This window comes from Leucoraja erinacea, chromosome 5, assembly GCF_028641065.1.
Source record: "Leucoraja erinacea ecotype New England chromosome 5, Leri_hhj_1, whole genome shotgun sequence".
Taxonomy (NCBI): Eukaryota; Metazoa; Chordata; class Chondrichthyes; order Rajiformes; family Rajidae; genus Leucoraja; species Leucoraja erinaceus.
The window spans coordinates 70819370-70839220 of NC_073381.1; the positions used below are offsets into that span (position 1 = coordinate 70819370).

A 19851-nucleotide genomic window follows, 5' to 3' on the forward strand; every position below is an offset into this window, starting at 1 on the left:
CAGTCATTTGCTGAAGGATTTTAACCCAAGTAAATCTGGGTTAAAAAGCTAGATCAGTAGTGGTAACTATTATACCTATTAGACTATCAAAAATTCACCGGATTCATTCATATCCTTTGAGGAAATAAATCTTCCTATATCTGCCAACATATCTGTGACTCAGGACTCAATTATTCCTACCCAACTTCCGAAATAGCCCAGGAATAACACACTTGAGAAGGAAATCAACATTGGCCAATGGGAGGTCAAGACGTTCACATCATGTGAATTAATAAAATTCAGAAAACGAAACATGTCACTACACAGTTTGTTAACATTTCATCAGAGCACCTAAAACTTCACAGCGATATGTCAGTGTGGACGTTAGAACGTTAGAAGTTATTGCAATTATAGTCAACATATTAGTCGAGTGGCCACTTGAACAAGAACACACAGGGCCATGGTCTGGATACAAAATCAAGGTGGCAGAGCAGCTTGATTTTTTTTTAATCTCATAATAATTAGGTTTAATTCAGTCACGATAAATGGTCCAGATTAAATAAACCACGTTGATTTTATGTGCAGTGTTGCCTTCAAACTGTGCAGTTTGTATTATGCTGCCTGCCTGACAGCTATGCGTTGGCCAACATGCTGGAGTAACTCAGCGGGACAGGCAACACCTCTGGGAGAAGGAATGGGGGTCGAGACCCTTGCGACTCACTCACCGACTGCAGGGGCTGGGACCCCTGAGCCTGTTGTCGGTGCCCGGGCACGGATTCACTGGGCCACAGCCGCCGCTCGCTGCCTCGGTACTAGATGTCGTGTTCCCGGAAGAGAAGTCACAGAGCGCGGTTCCGGGGAGGGGAGTCGGGAAGGAAAGAGCCTGGGCCTGGGCCTGGGCCTCGACCACAACCTCTCCGCCTTCCCGCAGAGGCAGCGATGTGACCGCCCGCTTGGAGCACGCCGGCCCTCGGATCCGCGCATGCGCCCGCTCCGTCAGGTGGACATGATCCTCGACTCGGCTCCAGGCCGGTCCCAATCGCCCGCGCATGCGCTCACCGCTTGCTCCGTCAGTTGGTCGACGCCGGCTCTACGCATGCGCTCATCGCCCGTTCCGACTCGGCTCCAGGCCGGTCCCAATCGCCCGCGCATGCGCTCACCGCTTGCTCCGTCAGGTGGTCGACGCCGGCTCCACGCATGCGCTCCTCTCCCGTTCCGACTCGGCTCCAGGCCGGTCCCAATCGCCCGCGCATGCGCTCACGCCCGCTCCCGAAGCGCGGCTGGGCGGAGCCGATCTGAGCCGAGTCCGGCCGAGCTTGTCCGGGCGGGGAGAGCCGAGCCGAGTCGTGTGTGTCCGGGCGGGGAGCCGAGCCGAGTCGTGTGTGTCCGGGCGGGGAGCCGAGCCGAGCCGAGCCGAGCTTGTCCGGGCGGGAGCCGAGCCGAGTCGTGTGTGTCCGGGCGGGGAGCCGAGCTTACCCGAGTGGGGAGAGCCGAACCGAGTCGTGTGTGTCCGGGCGGGGAGCCGAGCTTGCCCGAGTCGAGCTTGTGGTCGAGCATGTCCTGGCCGAGCCTATCCGGGTGGGGTGGGTTTGGAGGGAAGGTTCGTCTGGGTCCGGGCGAGTCGTGAGTGGTTTCAGGAGTCATGGCCGGCGTGGCCGGCTTGGTGACGGCGCTGCTACTGCGGACAGTGAGCCGGGGATGGGCTGTGGAAATGTGCCGCCAGCAAAGGAGGTGTTGGGGTGAGTAAAGAGAGGGGCCTGAGCCTCACTCATTGTGTAAACCCATGCAGATAACATAACATGCTGGAAGGTCAGGTCAGGCCGCACCTATAGTAGCAATGTTACAAAATTTTGAGATTTTAAAAATCAAGTCTGCAATTTATCCCATCAGATAAAGCATAAAAAGAAGTTTAATTTGACACCTATTTAACTTTCATATCTCAAGTATTTAAAAAGTTATGGCCATTTCCATACTCGGAAATTAGCATCTTGTTCCTATTGATTTTCTATGGACATAACATAAAAGCTGTGATCGTGGACAGTCAAAAGCCCATAACATTCTTAAAAATTAAAAGAACTAAATGAAATTTTCAGTTATCATAGATTGAAGCATTCTGAAACAAATATAAATCAATCTTACTTGGATGACCTGAAATTAAAGCATATAATTAGTTAGTTACCCAATTGGAGCTAATTTCAAACTTCAATTACTAGATCTATCTATTTCTTAATAAATGATTAACATTTTTAAATAGCCTAAGTGTCCAAATAATATTCACAAATAATTCACAATAAAACATGATTTTTAAATCTCATTTACATTCATTTATAGGCCAAATGGAAGAAATTTAGTGTTCAATTGCTCTAAATTAAAGTCAATTTAAATCAGCTCTCTAGTGGGATTCTGTGAACGCGCTGGTTTAGAACGTTCACATTGCGCTAGATTTGTGCCCTCAAATGCCCAGAAAAATACTACGGGATATAATGGGCTCAAAATGAGCTACTCGCAACATTAAACTTTGTATAAAGGAATCTTAAGAAGCCCTTTTTAATGTAAAAATAAACAGCCTACCTTCTGTTGTCTGCTGTATGAGACCCTGCCGGTTGCCGGCGGTCGGGGGTTTAGAGGTTAATTTTTAAACTACCACAACAATTATATAAAGCCTTTAAAACTAATAATAGCTAAAGCGACGGAATCTTCCAGCAATTTTTCGTTAATAATTAACTAGGCTGAACATCCTCGATTGGAACAGCCTAGGGAAAATCGCGTTTTAAACCCGCCCCCCTCTAAACGGCGCCAAAATCGCGCACACAGGCTGGGACAGATTTTCAGTGACGCTTCAGGTAGGCTTTGCAACATACCTACCTATAGGAGACTCAAAATGCTGGAGTAACTCAGCGGGACAGGCAACATCTCAAGATTCCTCGTCTCCACTTAAACGGAGACAAGTCAAGAATGTTTTATTGTCATATGTCCCAGATGGAACAATGACGTTCTTACTTGCGCAGCACAACAGAATATGTAAACATAGTGCAATGTAAACTATATAATAAACGAGAGAAACAGTCGGTGTGTATATTTGATAGAAGAAACTTGTAAAACTAAATTGAGAGGGATCTCACTGATCGGATCTCTATATTCCCAGCCTCTAATTACATATATAGATACATAGACAATAGGTGCAGGTGTAGGCCATTCGGCCCTTCGGGCCAGCACCGCCATTCAATACGACCATGGTTGATCATCCACAATCAAACCCCGTTCCTGCTTTCTCCCCATATCCATTGATTCCGTTAGCCCTATCTAACTCTTTTAAATACATCCTGTGATCGGCCTCCAGTGCCTTCTGAGCAGAGAATTTCACAGATTCACATCTCTCAGGGTGAAAACGTTTTTCCTCATCTCAGTTCTAAATGGCTTACCTCTTATTCTTACACTGTGGCTCCTGGCTCTTGACTCCCCCACCATTGGGAACATGTTTCCTGCCACTAGCCTGTCCAATCCCTTAATAATGTTATATGTTTCTATAAGATCCTCTCTCATCCTTCTAAATTCCAGTTTATAAAAGCCCAGTCGCTCGATTCTTTCATCATATGATAGCCCCGCCATCCCGGGAATTAATCTCGCGAACCTACGCTGCACTCCCTCAATAGCAGGAATGTCCTTCTTCAAATTAGGAAACCAAAACTGCACACAATACTCCAGGTCTGGTCTCAATAGGGCCCTGTACAACTGCAGAAGGTCCTCTTTGCTCCTATACCCAACTCCTCTCATTATGAAGGCCAACGCCATAGTTGTTCACCATTCACTAATCGACCAGATAACTTTGTTTCCAGTTTGAAGCCTGGTGACCCCAGTTTACCCTCCAAGGAACACCCTCCCCCATTGGGTGTCACTTTTCAAAATTTGTCATTATGGACTTATAAGAGGGAGACTGTGTTTTAACAGACATACTGAAATGTATGCAGGATAAGTCCCGCAATAGAGATTAGTGTGCAGATTGGGGTAGGGCTAAAAATTAGATGATATATAAACAGTAGAAATGAATGGGCCTTTTGGGTTGGCAGACAGTTATGCGAGATACTGAGAAATTAGTGCTTTGGGCTCAGTATTAGAAATAATGACTTGCTTGAATAACCAAGGTATGCAAGGAGTTGCCACACAAAGGGCACTGATAAAGTTACAAAGTATCCTGTGCATGGTCCTCCTTTGTTATTACCCCCTCACGGCAATTCCTCCACGCCAAGTCCTCTTTTGTTCTCGGCGACGCATCCTCCGGCTCCCATGCGGCCGACCTCGACAGCCACCAACCTCATCGACTGCCGACCCAGCCTCCCCGACAACTGCCACTGGAGCCACTCCGGACATCTCTGCGGCGCCAATCCAAAGCCCGGCCGCGGGGCTCCACAAGTACAGAGACCAGCTGCGGGGATCGCCACCCAGCTTCTTCGTGGCTTCTTGGGAGGTGTCTGCTGCTCACGGCCTCCTGGTAGGACCCTAGACCATGACCCCATAGATGAGGACCAGGCGACCATCTCGCAGAATTACCCTCTTTCCGATACGGAAAGGTTTGTCCTCAATAGAGGCCTCACTTTTGATCGCCTCTTCCCTCACCTCAACTAGTTCCAGGTCTGCCATAACGTATAGCTTTTCTTCCGTCGCCTCTGCCTCGTGCCTTTTCCCAGGGAAATGTGCCATCACCACCCAGTAATAACCCCTTCTCTCGGCTCCACTGGTCCCCCTCCTCTTTGACACCCCGGACACCTCTTTACACCTTTTTACTTTTAACTGCGGGTGTAACATCAACCATCTCAACTTCTCCACTCCTTGACCTACTTTAACCTTACCCCCTTTGAACTTACATCCATTCTGCAGCAGCCCTGACATAATCATCAAACCTGCTGACAAGGGAGGTGACATAGTCGTCTGGTGAGCTGACTCCACCACGCTGAGGCCTAGCGCAGCTCTTGGACACTCACCCCCCCCAGCGTCTCTACTTCCTCCTCATATCCACCCAGATTTGTAACAGCAGCAAACTTGAATACAGGCACTCCTCGACAGGCGAATTATGTAAACCCGCACTTACGTAAGCGTTCATTGAGCCCACATGGTCTCCACAGAAGTCCGCAGTATTTTGTTCATCTCTTAATAATTTTTTTTTCCCAGTCGTATTCTCTCCACTCCACATGAAGGATTTGCTGTTCTGTCCTGGTTCTAACCTAACAACAAACATCCAAGTCATTTGTCAGCTTAGACATTGGGAAGTTCCAGCAAACCCATGTTTCAGCAGCATAATGTAGTGACACATTTGCTGACATGAATCATTCAATGAACTCTGTTCTTCTGCATTCAAACACCCAATTGCAGAAGTGCTGAACTTTCTGGAATTTGTGCGGGTAAAGGTGCACAGTTCACCGAAGAACTGCTGCCATAACCAAGCAAAGCGTGGGCCAGTACTTCAGTCTAACAACGTTTTGGAACTGCTAAAATTTTAACCCTCAACAAATACTGCCTGATCTGCTGAATATTTCCAAGATTTAGTTTAATTTCTGATGCACATTTCTAAAGTCATAGTATTTGACTGTTGTCAATATACCAATTGCCATACAATAAAAATTGCCTTCCTAATTATTATTTATAAATTTGTGATTAATGCTCTGTTTTTCATTGTATTTTGGTCATCAAGTGAGCTCTGATATTGACAAAGCTTCTAAGTTTGTATTGCCACATTTGCAATCGACCATATGAAATAACAAATGTAATTTAAAGTTATGAAACCTTTTGTTCATTTTTGTTATTTAGCTCCCATTTCCCTAAGCCAACCCAAAACCTATAGCAGTGTCTGTGTGGGTCTTTCTGAAACCGTCTCCTACCAGGAATTAAAAAAGCTGCTGAAATCAAACAAAATATTTTTGATCGATGTCCGAGAACCCTGGGAGCTCACGGAATATGGGCAAATTCCTGGCTCTATAAATGTACCACGTAAGTATACCATTATGGGTGTGATCCATCTGTTGGTATATTGTAATTTACATAACAAATATATTGGGAATATCTGAAATGCATGAAATTGTATTGAATGAACTGGATGTGTTGCCAAATTATTTAAGTTTGAATCACTGAGCTAATGCTGAAGTTATACAATAACATTATCAGGCATTACTTAGAGCAGTGATTCCCAACCTGGGGCCATGGCAAATTTCAGGGGGGCCACGGAACATTTTTGGGATTTAGGATGCCACAGGTTCAATAAGGGGGTCACAGAGCTACCCTGTTGCCTCCTAAATTCCTGTTCTAATAAATTTAAATCTGTGTAGTTGAAATATTTTTGATGTTTGTGGAATAGAATAATAGAGAATATATGTGCAATTAATAGACACTGATATTTTTATGGAAGGTATGATAATATTGAAGTACTCTTTTTCCGCTGATAAACTATATACCCCTGGTCATAAAGTTGCGGGGAGTTCACTGTAATAAACTGGTATTGTCATTCAATAAGATCACAACTGATTCAACTTGTCCCGGTGTGCTCCCGTTTTTCCCTCCACCTCTCCACCTGCTGTCACCCGCCACCCCCCACCCATTCAGTAATTCAGAATGAAGGAGATTTGGAAGCCTTGGGCAAATTGAATTGTTACTTTCTTTTTTTTATTTTACGGAGAGGAGAACAATCTGTGCCGACTTACTGCCTACCTTGAGTAATTACTCACGGCACGTGCCTGGCACACATCATTGCAAAGGTAAACTGTGCCAAATTAGACCAAGAGCAGGAAAATACTTGTGCGATTTGTGGATAAGAAAGCTAAAATTTTAGATGGTCATCTGCAAGAATGAGAATAAATATTGTAGTAGCCTATTGCTTATGATAGTGTATTAGCAAATTCTCTAAGCATAGCTTTATAGAATAGATTCAGGATTTTCATTCGAACCCAATTGTTTCATTAATTTAACTGCATTTGGGTGTGCTTAGCAAATTTCAGTGCTACCAACATTTCTTAATGCCTTTCAGATTGGCATTTTCAAATATAATATGATGAAGCCACATAGGGCACTATTATTGAGAGATATCCTTGGAATATGCATGGTTTTACTTGTAATGTTTGGTGTGTTGACAATGTTTCACATCTGGAATTTTACATCCCTACCTTTACATAAATAAATATGAAAAACTTATTTTTACTTATTTTTGCAATAAAATTCAATCTGTTTGAAAGTAGCCAGTGGTGAGCAGGAAACAAAGCATTGTCTTCGATATGTTGTGATTTTTTTTTTAAACAAAAATATCATCACTGTTTTACAGATATTATATTAGTTGAAACGTTTACTCTTTTTATCTCATTTGCCTAAAGTTGACCAAGTGGAACATGCCTTGCATTTGGATCCCAAAAGTTTTACGGAGACATACAATGGGCTAATGCCAACGACGTCGGATAAAATTGTATTTTCATGTTTGGCAGGAGTCCGGAGCAAAAAAGCTTTAGATACTGCTTCCATTTTAGGGTACAGTAGGTGAGTACAGTACCAACAACTCAGTAATTGTTTTTTTTTGTTTACTTTTACCTCGATCAAAGTGCTGGAATAGGACTGAATTCATAGACTGTTACAGAACAATATTTACAATGCAAGTAACTCAGCGGTCAGGCAGCATTTCCGGAGAAAAAGGGTGGGTGATGTTTTGGATTGGGACTAATCTTCAGATTCCAGCGATGATGCCTAACCGCCTGTTACTCTAGCACTTTGCGCCTATTTTTGGTATAAACCAGCACCTGCAGTTCCTTTTTTCGAAATTTACAGCACCACTGTTCAAGATAGGAAGAAGACGAGCATTGTGAAACTACATGCCATTTCTTTTCTGTTGGGAAATTCCAGGAATTCATTATTAAGTAATGTCCTTGACGGGTGGAGGGGGGTCATTATATGATAAAGCTGAGTCAAAAGCAAAATAGTGTTTTAAATAGTTCTGTGACTAGTAGGTTAGGTTTAAAGGGAGCCATTGGATTTTGAGGCATTCTAAAGAGACCACACAAAAGATACAGCCTAATGCAATTAAGCAGAACATATTATTTATAATGGAAAGATAGAGTCGGGATAAACAGCTCATGTTTAGATTGGTATGCTGTAATCAGTGGAAATCAATTGAGATCACTGTTGGAATCTCAGCTATGTGCAGTCATGTTAATCCATAGATAAGTAATATATCCAAGCCTGCTCCCGATAGAGTGATCGATTGGAAACAAAGAAATAGAAAATAGGTGCAGGATTAGGCATTTCGGCCAATATGATCATGGCTGATCATTCAAAATCAGTACCCCGTTCTGGCTTTTTCCCAATATCCCTTGATTCCCTTAGCTGTAAGAGCTAAATCTAATTCTCTCTTGAAAACATCCAGGGAATTGGCCTCCACTGCCTTCTGTGGCAGAGAATTCCACAGATTCACAACTCTCTGTTTAAAAAGGTTTTTCCTCATCTCATTTCTAAATAGTCTACCCCTTATTCTTAAACTGTGACCCCTAGTTCTTGACTCCCCCAACATCGGGAACATTTTTCCTGCGTCTACCCTGTCTAATCCTCTAAGAAATGTATATGTTTCTATACGATCCCCTCTCATCCTTGTAAATTCCAGCGAATACAAGCCCAGTCGACCCATTCTTGCATCATACGTCAGTTCTAACAAATTAACCTGGTGAACCTACGCTGCACTCTCTCAAGGGCAATAATGTCCTTACTCAAATTGCACACCAAAATTGCACACAATATTCCATGTGCGGTCTCACCAGGGCCCTGTACAACAGCAGTAGGACATCCTTGTTCCTAATCCCAAATCCTCTTGCAATGAAGGCCAACATGCCATTGGCTTTCTTCACTGCCTGCTGTACCTGCTTGCTTACTTTCAGTGACTGATGTACAAACACACCCAGGTCTCGTTGCACCTCCCCTTCTCCTAATCTGACACCATTCAGATAATAATCTGCCTTCCTGTTCTTGCCACCAAAGTGGATAACCCCACATTTATCCACATTCATACTTCATCTGCCATGCATCTGCGCACTCACCCAACCTATCCGCCACCCTGCAGCCTCATAGCATCCTTTTCGCAGCTCACAGTGCCGCCCATCTTTGTGTTATCTGCAAACTTAGAAATGTTACATTTAATTCCCTCATCTAAATCATCAACATATATTATAAACAACTGGGGTCCCCGCATCGAGCCTTGCGGTACATTCTGAAGAGGACCCGTTAATTCCTATTCTTTATTTCCTGTCTGCCAAACAGTGCTCTATCCTTGTCAATACCCTATCCCCAATACCATATGCTCTAATTTTGCACACTAATCTCTTGTGTGCAACCTTGTCAAAGGCTTTTTGAAAGTCCAGATACACCACATTCACTGGCTCTCCCTTATTCATTTTACTTGTTACATCCTCAAAAAATTTCAAAAGATTAGTCAAACCCTTCATAAATCCATGCTGACTTTGACCAATCCCATCAATGCTTTCCAAATGCACTGCAATAACATCTTTAATAATCGACTCCAGCATCTTCCCCACTACCGATGTAAGGCCACCGGGCCTATAATGTTCTCTCCTTTCTTAAAAAGTGAAGTTTCATTGGCTACCTTCCAGTCTACGGGAACTGATCCAGAGACGAGAGAACATTGTAAAATGATCAACATTGCATCCACGATTTCTAGGGCCACCTCCTTGAGTACTCTGGGATGCAGACCATCAGGCGCTGGGGATTTATCTGCCTTCAGTCCCAACAGTTTACCTAACACCATTTTCTAACTAATGTTGATACCAATAAAAAGCAACAGAACACACAAAATACATCTAAATATAAATATCCACCACAGTGACTCCTCCACATTCCTCACTGATGGAAGGCGAAAAAAAGTTCAATCTCTCCCTTCTTTGTCCTCCAGCGGTCTGGGGCCTCTAACCTTCGGTTGACGGAACGATCTTACTCCCTTAGCATCGGGGCCATCAAGCTCCTGCATCGGGGGGGGGGAATCTTAGCTCCCCACGCAGGGTGATTTACCCCGGGTCGGAGCTAGTCGAACGTTGTGCGACTTTTGGAGCTTCCCGACGTCGGTCTCAACCCGAGACTGCAAACCCCTCGATGTTAAAGTCCACAGGCCGCGGTTGGAGCGTTGATCCCAGGCAAGGAATCAGCTCCGATGTTAAATCCATGCCCCGCGGTGGGGCTCAAAGTCAGTCCCGAGCAAGGCCTCCAGCTCCAAGATGTTAGACTGCAGAGCGACCGGAAATTCGATCCGGAAAAAAGAATCTCATCTCTGGCAAGGTAAGAAATTGAAAAAAAGTTTCCCCCCCGCCCACCCCCCACATAAAACAAACGACAGATCATGAACACAAACTTTTTAAACACACTAAAAGTAACAAAAAAAATGGCGAAAAGGACAGACAGACTGAAGGCGATGCTGCCATCGAAGCGCCGCCCGGTGTAATGTTCCTCCCTCCGACTAGATCCTCGGTCCCCTAGTATTAGGGTTTTCATTTGTGTCTTTCTTAGTGGAGAACCAAAGTTTAACTGTTCTCTAATTTCCTTGTTTCCCTTTATAAATTCACTGACTGTAAGGGACCTACATTCGTCTTAACTAATCTTTTCCGTTTTACATACCTATAGAGACTTTTACAGTCCGTTTTTATATTTCCCGCAAGCTTTCATGCTCTTTTCCCCCCGCTCTTAATTAACCACTTTGTCCTCCTCTGCTGAGTTCTAAATTTCTCCCAGTCCTCTGGTTTGCCGCTTCTTCTGGCCAATTTATATGTCTCTTCCTTGGCTTTAACACTATCTGATAAATCTACTGTATACCAGTAATTTTCTGATAAGCTGCCTTGTCCGATTCCACTCTCGTATTTGATCATTATACAGATTTTGTTCCTTTTTATTTATAATGCTGATATTTAATTTCCCATTTTAAATAATGTTTGGATTCCTGTTGCAATATAGTCAGAAAGTAATACAGTGTGGAAACAAGCCCTTCGCTCCAACTCGCTTACACCGGCCAACAATGTCCCATCTACCCCAGTCCCACTTGCCTGCACTTGGTCCATAACCCTCCAAACCTGTCCTATCCATGTACCTGTCCAACTGTTTCTTAAACAATGGGATAGTCCCAGCCTCAACTACCTCCTCTGGCAGCTTGTTCCATACACCCACCACTCTATGTGTGAAAAAGTTACCCCTCGGATTCCTATTAAATCTTTTTCCCTTCACCTTTAACCTATGTCCTCTGGTCCTTGATTCCCCTACTCTGGGTAAAAGACTCTGTGCATCAACCTGATCTATTCCTCTCATGATTTTATACACCTCTATAAGATCTCCCCTCATCCTCCTACGCTCCATGGAATAGAGACCCAGCCTACTCAACCTTTCCCTATAGCTCACGCGCTCTAGTCCTGGTTACATCCTCGTAATTCCTTTCTGAACCCTTTCAAGCTTGACAATATCTTTCCTATAACATGATGCCCAAAACTGAACACAATATTCTTATTGCGGTTTCACCAACGTCTTATACAATTGCAACATGACCTCCCAACTTCTATACTCAATACTCTGACTGATAAAGTCAGATGAATAGACAATAGCCTATAGCACAGAAAAACATATTCCAACAATACTTTCAAACTTTATTTTCCAGCCTTCTCTTTGATACTCAAATTTGTGTTGCTTTATGGACATCACATAAGGAAACACTTATGAGACGAGGAAACACTTTTTCTCACAGAGAGTGGTGAATCTGTGTAATTCTCTCCCTCCGAGGGTGGTGGAGGCGGGTTCTCTGGATGCTTTCGAGAGAGCTAGATAGGGCTCTTAAAGATAGCGAAGTCAGGGGATAACGGGAGAAGGCAGGAACAGGGTACTGATTGGGGATGATCAGCCATGATCACATTGAATGGTGGTGTTGGCTCGAAGGGCCGAATGGCCTACTCCTGCACCTATTGTCTAAGTCAATGGAGCAATAATTGCTAATACAGTTATTGTTCAATGTTAAAAACTTCCGTTGGATTACTTAACCACATTTTTAAAGTGGGTGATGAAATTTTAAACATATCTTTGTAATATAAACACTGTTATATGGCTGTTTATATAAATGGATGTCGTGTGATTTTAGGAAATACCGATTAGCTTGTATGAAATGTGTAATCTTCATGTAAGATAATTACTTCATATCCAGCACAATTGCCATATTTGAGAAGCAATCCAGCATTTTCAGTGCTTTCGAGAATTTTAGTTATATCCAGCGTGAAAACAGGCCCAACCTCCCCGTTTGTCCCATTTCCTGCTAACCTTTTCCTGTCCATGTACCTGTCCAAATGTCTTTTAATTGTTGTTATGGTAACCTGCCTCAACTACCTCTGGCAGTTCATTCCACATACTCGCTACCCTCTGTGTGCAAAAAATTGCCTGTCAGGTTCATATTAAATCATTCCCTTCTTATCTTAAACCCCATCCTCTATTTCATGATTCCCTAACACTTCCCATATTCCTGTGTGAAAAATATACATCTTCTTGATGCGGTGGGGCGCATCCTCATTGATGTGACCTGGGGTCATCGGGTGTTTCGTGTCTCACAACATCAGACACTATCGCGCAGGCGACCCAGCCGGGGTTAATCAGGCCCCGACTTGTGTCCCAGCAACAACCGCCCACGGATCAGCCATCTTAATAACTACTCTGCAGGGGTTGGGAGACTCTAGTGCATGGAGGGACTGGGCTTTGTGGGGTGAGTCCTGGCCGGGCTCCTCACGCATCTCACCAGGTTCAGGCCTGTGCGCTGCACCTCTTTCTCCTTCTCCGAGAATTTCATTCTCACCTGATGGATTTTTAGGCCATGGTGGTTCATTAGGCCTTTCGTAGCTTTATTGGGTGTCTTTCTCACGAAAGACAGACTGGGATGCTAACCCAGCCTGTACCGGGTGCCGTCTTTCCATGCCTTTCCAGTAGTCATGTGGATGACAGGTGATCGTTTAGACGTATATAAGGTTCTACATTTTGATGTGATGTGATGCTATATTCAGCCAAATAAATACCATTCATGAATTAATGTTTTTCTCTTATAGCATAGTAGCAAGGGATTAAATAACTGATTATTGTTGTGTGTTTCAGAGCTGTACATTTCCCTGGTGGTTGGGAAGAATGGGAAAAACGTGAACTTTCCAAGCAAAAAGGATGAGCTGTTTCAAGCGCTTCTCGTGGAAAGAATTCCCAAAGTGAATGAAAAAAATAAATCTAAAAATGGAAGATGGTGTGACTAGTTTAAAATATGATGTGAGGTAATCATAGTCAGCAAAATTACATTTATACATTTTTAATATTGATTTTTTTCTGATCATATTAACAACGAATATTTGAGTGTATTATTTGAGATTTATTACCTTTTGTTGAGAACTATTAGGTTGAGAAGTAATAAACTTAATGATTACCACATTCTTTGCAGTACAGGTTAATTCTTACGTTTCACCTATGCTTTAAAGCAGTTCGCAAACTGCTTGAATATTTTTGTCACTGAAATCCCTGGATATTATGTACTATGAATGTAAGTTTTAGTTAATGTTTTGTTATCCAAATTACTTCATGATGGCTTTCCTGTGAACCAAGAAAACGATATGTGCTATTTTTACATTTATCTTTCCGGAATTACCTCTGTACCCAAATCATCATTTTCTTTCACATCATCACACTCTCCTTTTACCAACTGACAGACAGGATATCCAATGAACAACTTAGATTAGTAAGTAGTGTAATATTTGAAAGCCACATGCAACTTCTAAAAGGTCACGTTTATTATCAACGCAAAGATTTGTTACATAAAAATAAGTGATTTTCCAATGTTGGCCTTTCAGGATTTTTTCAACAGTTGGAACTAGCATTTGAGCACTGCACATAAGCAGCCATTATAATATTTTCTATGGTCAGATTTTATTACCAATGATTAATTATAATTTGGTAAAATTCCTTTAATACTCAGATTACAGTTCAATTAAAAAATTGGCAGTTTAATTTTAATAAATATCATTTGTTTGGGTGCCTTGAAGGCCATTCCTTCTTCCTCCCCTATATTCCATAGCATTGTTAAATTCCAACATGTAGCAAGAGGGTAGCTGATTTTTTTTTAATGTGATTGATTGCTTGGGTGCAAAATATGTGGTAATTGGAAATGCAAATGCATGAGTTTATGAAACTGGGACCAATTTGTAGAATTGAGGGGGTGTCTGGTTTTAGGGATTATCCTCGTGAGAAAAGGTTAAAGGTATCAAAGGTATATTATTAGTCACATTCACATACACCCAGGTGTAGTGAAGTGAAATGTTTTTTGCCATTTTGCAGCACACAAAAAAAGAATACAGACATAACACCAATGAGAGTCTTAAACACATAGAACATCCCCCCACCATGAGGGAAGGCACAAAGTCCAGTCCCCAACCCCAGTTCACCCATAGTCTGGCCCATTGAGGCCTCCACAGTTGCCTCTACGGAGGCCCGATGTTCCAGGCCGTTCTCGCCAGGTGATGTTGCTCCGTCGTCGGGAGAACCCTCATTTAAACAGACTAAGTTTATAAATTGAAGAAAGACCTTGAGGAGGCTTGACAGGATAGAAGCTGAGAGGATGTTTTCTTTGGTGAGTTAAATGTATAAATAAGAAAGATCACCTTCTGAGACAGAATTAAGAGATGTTTTAAGAGGAATTTAAACTATTGGATTTTGAGTCTTTGCAGTTCCATTCTCGAGAGCTTGGAGTCGGAGATAAAAATATTCAAGGCTGAGATAGATTTTTGCTTAGAGAAGGCAAGGGAAATGTGGACCAGTCTGGAAAGTTGGTTTGATACCAACATCACAGCAGCAGAAAGGGCTTCTGCTGGTTTTGGTCACAAACTGTCTCAGGAGAGAGATTAAGGAAAATTAAGAAAAGTGACGAGACAACTCAAACAGCCTATGTGGATTTTAGAGGCTGGTACGGTCTGTGAAGGGTCCACAGACTTGGCGCAGGTATACACAAAGTAGTGCCTTCCTTCCACTGTTTTCACTCAACCACTGTCTGCTTCAGAAGAAATGCCATCCAGAAGGAGACTGTGCCTAATGAAAACAGGTACGCCCTCTTGGGAACTGTCGGGGTAGACGACGCTTCCAGTCCAAGTGGCGGACACGTCGGAGGCTCCGATCCTAGAGATGGGACGAGACCGGCGAGACCAATGTTGCGCAGAGCCATAGTTGTGGGTGACTCCATTGTTCAAGGTGAAGACAGGAGATTCTGTACGGCAGGCGAGACGCGAGGATGTTCTGTTGCCTCCCTGGTGCCAGGGTGCAAGATGTCACGCACTGAATTCAGAACATCCTCGAGAGGGAAGGTGAACGGCTGGCAGTAGTTGTGCACGTAGGCACAAATGACATCGGGAAGAAGAGGAAGGAGGTTCTGCAACGCGAGTTCTGAGAGTTAGGAAGAAGACTGAAAAGCAGGACTTCTAGGGTGGTTATCTCTGGATTTCTTCCAGTACTTCGCGCTAGTGAGGGCAGGAACAGGGAGATAGGGGATCTCAATGTGTGGCTGAAGGGCTGGTGAAGGGAGCAAGGATTTAGATTTATAGACCACTGAGATCTCTTCTGGGGTAGGGGTGACCTGTGCAAAAGGGACGGGTTACAACTTAACTGGAGGGGGATCGACGTTCTGGCAGCCAGGTTTGCTAGGGCTCCACGTGTGGGTTTAAATTAATAGTGGGGGGAGGGATTGATAAATTGTGAGTATAAAGATAGAGGAAGTGAGTGCAGGAAAGTGAGGACAGGAAAAGTGACAAAAGACTCGAATTAATGGGAAGGAAAGTTCGAAGAGGGATAAGAAAGTAAGATCAGGGCCAATTGCGAGAGGGGAGAGGGAACCTGATTTTCCCAGTCTACCTGCATGTTGTTATGGGAGATTTCAACATGCAGGTAGACTGGGAAAATCAGGTTGGTACTGGACCCCAAGAAAGGGAGTTTGTGGAGTGCTCCGTGATGGATTCTTAGAGCAGCTTGTCTTGCAGCCTACCAGGGAGAAGGCAATTCTGGATTTAGTGTTATGTAATGAACTGGATTTGATAAAGGACCTTGAGGTTAAGGAGCCATTAGGAGGTAGTGACCATAATATGGTCAAGTTTAATCTACAATTGGAGAGGGAACAAAGTAAATCAGAGGTGTCAGTGTTACAGTTGAATAAAGGGGACTATGGAGCCATGAGGGAGGAGCTGGCCAAAGTTGACTGGAAAGATACCCTAGCAGGGATGACAGTGGAACAACAATGGCAGGTATTTCTGGGAATAATATAGAAGGTGCAGGTTCAGTTCATTCCAAAGAGGAAGTAAGATTCCAAGGGGAGTAAGGGGGTTACAAGGGATGTCAGGGATAGTATAAAAATAAAAGAGGAAGTACAACGTGGCAAAGATGAGCGGGAAGCAAGAGTATTGGGAATGTTTAAAGAGCAATAGAAGCAATAGAGCAACTAAAAAGGCAATATGGGGAGAAAAGATGAGGTACGAAGGTAAGCTAACCAAGAATATAAAGGAGGATAGTAAAAGCTTCTTTAGGTATTTGAAGCGGAAAAAATTAGTTAAGACCAAAAGTTGGATCCTTGAAGACTGAAAAAGATGAATTTATTATGGGGAACAAGGAAATGGCAGATGAGTTGAACAGGTACTTTGGATCTGTCTTCACCAAGGAGGACACAAACAATCTTCCTGCTGTACAAGTGGCCAGAGGATCTGGGGTGACGGAGGAACTGAAGGGAATCCACATTAGGCAGGAAATGGTGCTGGGTAGACTGATGGGACTGAAGGCTGATAAATTCCCAAGGCCTGATGGTCTGCATCCCAGGGTACTTAAAGAACTGGCTCTAGAAATCGTGGACGCATTGGTGATAATTTTCCAATGTTCTATAGATTCAGGATGTTCCTGTGAATTGGAGGGTAATTAATATTATCCCATTTTTTAACAAAAGCGGGAGAGAGAAAACGGAATTCTAGACCAGTTAGCCTGACAACGGTGGTGGGGAAGATGCTGGAGTCAATTATAAAAGATGAAATAGCAGCACATTTGGATAGCAGTAACAGGATCGGTCCAAGTCAGCATGGATTTCCGAAGGGGAAATCATGCTTGACTAATCTTCTGGAATTTTTTGAGGATGTAACTAGGAAAATGGACAAGGGAGAGCCAGTGGATGTAGTGTACCTGGACTCTCAGAAAGCATTTGATAAGGTCCCACATGGATTAGTGGGCAAAATTAGGACACATGGTATTGGGGGTAGAGTGCTGACATGGATAGAAAATTGGTTGGCAGACAGGAAACAAAGAGTAGGGATTAACGGGTCCCTTTCAGAATGGTAGGCAGTGACTAGTGGGGTACCACAAGGCTCGGTGCTGGGACCGCAGCTATTTACAATATACATCAATGATTTAGATGAAGGGATTCAAAGTAACATTAGCAAATTTGCAGATGACGCAAAGCTGGGTGGCAGTGTGAACTGTGAGGATGCTATGAGAATGCAGGGTGACTTGAACAGGTTGGGTAAGTGGGCAGATGCATAGCCGATGGAGTTTAATGTGGATAAATGTTAGGTTATCCACTTTGCTGGCAAAAACAGGAAGGCGGATTACTATCTAAATGGTGTCGTTGGGAAAAGGGGAAGTACAATGGGATTTGGGGGTCCTTGTTAATCAGTCAATTAAAGTTAGCATGCAGGTACAACAGGCAGTGAAGAAAGCTAATGCATGTTGGCCTTTATAACAAGAGGAGTTGAGTTGAGTTTTGGAGCAAAGAGGTCCTTCTGTAGTTCTATAGGGCCCTAGTGAGACCACACCTGGAGTACTGTGTGCAGTTTTGGTCCCCTAATTTGAGGAAGGACATTCTTGCTATTGAGGGAGTGCAGCGTAGGTTTACTAGGTTAATTCCTGGGATGGCGGGACTGTCATATGCTGAGAGAATGTAGCGGCTAGGCTTTAGAGTTTAGAAGAATGAAAGGGAATCTTATTGAAACATAGAATTATTAAAGGTTTGGACACACTAGAGGCAGGAAACATGTTCTCGATGCTGGGGCCACAGTTTAAGAATAAGGGGGTAAGCCATTTAGAACGGAGACGAGGAAACACTTTTTCTCACATAGAGTAGTGAATCTGTGGAATTCTCTGCCTCAGAGGGCGGTGGAGGCCGGTTCTCTGGATGCTTTCAAGAGAGCTAGATAGGGTTTTTAAAGATAGCGGAGTCAGGGGATATGGGGAGAAGGCAGGAACGGGGTACTGGTGGGGATGATCAGCCATGATCACATTGAATGGCGGTGCTGGCTCAAAGGGCCGAATGGCCTACTTCTGCACCTGTTGCCATCCTTGAAGCTCTTCTACCAGTTTGTGGTGATGGCTGAGGGATTCCCAATGACTTTGAGCATATCTTCAGTTTTTTTCTCTGCCTCCTAGTAATCACTTAATTTGACAGAGTTCCCATCTCAGGGGATTGAGCACACAGACAACTTAGCACACCCGTCCCAACCAACAATGTAATTGCTGTTTTTGAATGGAGAACGGACATACAACAGGTATAAAAACCCATCTGTTGCTAACAATTGAAATGGTTTATTTTGAACATGTTTACATTTGTCATCTGCTGGACAAAGGTATAAAAACTTTTTAAAACGTAAACATTTTTAAAGTTAGAAATATTTTGAGAATGCTTTAATTTGCATTTCAATTTGTTTAGTGTAAATGGTTAACGGATACAATACGTTCAATTAACCTGATCTTTTAATTTTGTAACTAGCGGCAATTAACTATAAGGCATCTTTTGATCATCATTTAACCCACCACAGCTAAGGACAGAAACTGCAGACGCTGTGAGAACTCCACAACCATGGCACCAACATGACACAGGGAAAACTCGCTGGTCGTTCAAGTAATTAAGTTCCAGTCTTAAGAAGGGTCCCGACCCATTTTCTACAGCAATGCTGCCTAACCCGTTCAGTTACTCCAGCAGTTTGGAGTCTTAATTTGATTTATCTGCCTCTCTCTGCTCCTCCCTCAGCCGTAAACGTTAATTTCTATGCCATGCCTGGGTAAAGATTTAGACCAAGTTTAGATCAAGGCATTTCAGCCAGATAATTAATGAAACAGCAGTTTGTTGGTTTGAGGCATCGATAAGGGAATATAGTTGTGAAAACAAAACCACCTATTTGCCATTAATTATAGAATGAAAATGGATCAGTCTGCCACTTTAATGCAAGTGTTAGTTTTACAATTCACTTTTAATAGGATAAAAACATGTGAAAATGTGCTTTCTAGGAATTTCAGTGGTAGAGATTGTTCTTCACAATAGAGTATAATGGTCTCCACTGACTCATGAGTAAGAAGGAACTGCAGATGCTGGTTTAAACCAAAGATAGGAGTAAAACAAAAAGCTGGAGTAACTCAGCTGGACAGGCAGCATCTCTGGAGAGAAAGAATGGGTGATGTTTCGGGTCGAGACCCTTCTTTAGACCCGAAGCATTGTTTCCACCACAATGCTCTCAGAAAGTCTTACCTACATCACAAAATATTTAAAAAACATGTTAGCATGGCTCAAAAGGGATACCAATATGACAATACCCCAAATATACCCTTTCTGTAATGGAACTACTTAATAAAAGAGTTGCAATAATAAGATAGTTTTTGGGCTACATAAAGCCACTTTAAGTGCAATCACGTTGCATGCAGGGGTGACAGCAGTAGTTTCACAATTACACAATTTGATGCACTTATACGAATCACTCAAATGATGGCAAATTTAATAAAACTGGTATAATCCAAATAGTGATGTTAAGAATAACAAAGTAAAACACCTCCAAAAAACCCCCC

General features: G+C 43.1%; 2 protein-coding genes across 3 annotated transcripts in view; one reads left to right on the plus strand and one right to left on the minus strand.

Annotated features, from left to right (window-relative positions):
* usp45 (ubiquitin specific peptidase 45) overlaps positions 1 to 1026 on the minus strand; it is an 88115-nt gene extending 87089 nt beyond the window's left edge. Inside the window, exon 1 of one of the 2 annotated variants that reach the window (XM_055635876.1) lies at positions 705 to 1026. The gene's annotated coding sequence lies outside the window, so the exon portion shown is untranslated. The remainder of the gene's footprint in view (positions 1 to 704) is intronic. The other variant, XM_055635875.1, reaches the window with a different exon arrangement.
* Positions 1027 to 1494: 468 nt separating this feature from the next.
* tstd3 (thiosulfate sulfurtransferase like domain containing 3) lies at positions 1495 to 13434 on the plus strand. Its single transcript, XM_055635881.1, has 4 exons — positions 1495 to 1718; positions 5782 to 5961; positions 7332 to 7491; positions 13114 to 13434. Exons 1-4 carry the CDS (start codon positions 1622 to 1624, stop codon positions 13178 to 13180), a joined length of 504 nt encoding a protein of 167 aa, XP_055491856.1. The 5' UTR covers positions 1495 to 1621; the 3' UTR covers positions 13181 to 13434.
* Positions 13435 to 19851: the final 6417 nt, after the last annotated feature.

Bases quoted from the DNA above. Each gene is read 5' to 3' on its own strand.
- tstd3 (XM_055635881.1), top strand. From the start codon at position 1,622: ATGGCCGGCGTGGCCGGCTTGGTGACGGCGCTGCTACTGCGGACAGTG. The intron at 5,962-7,331 runs GTAAGTATACCA...ATTTGCCTAAAG, and splicing joins TGGCTCTATAAATGTACCAC to TTGACCAAGTGGAACATGCC. The intron at 7,492-13,113 runs GTGAGTACAGTA...TGTGTGTTTCAG, and splicing joins TCCATTTTAGGGTACAGTAG to AGCTGTACATTTCCCTGGTG.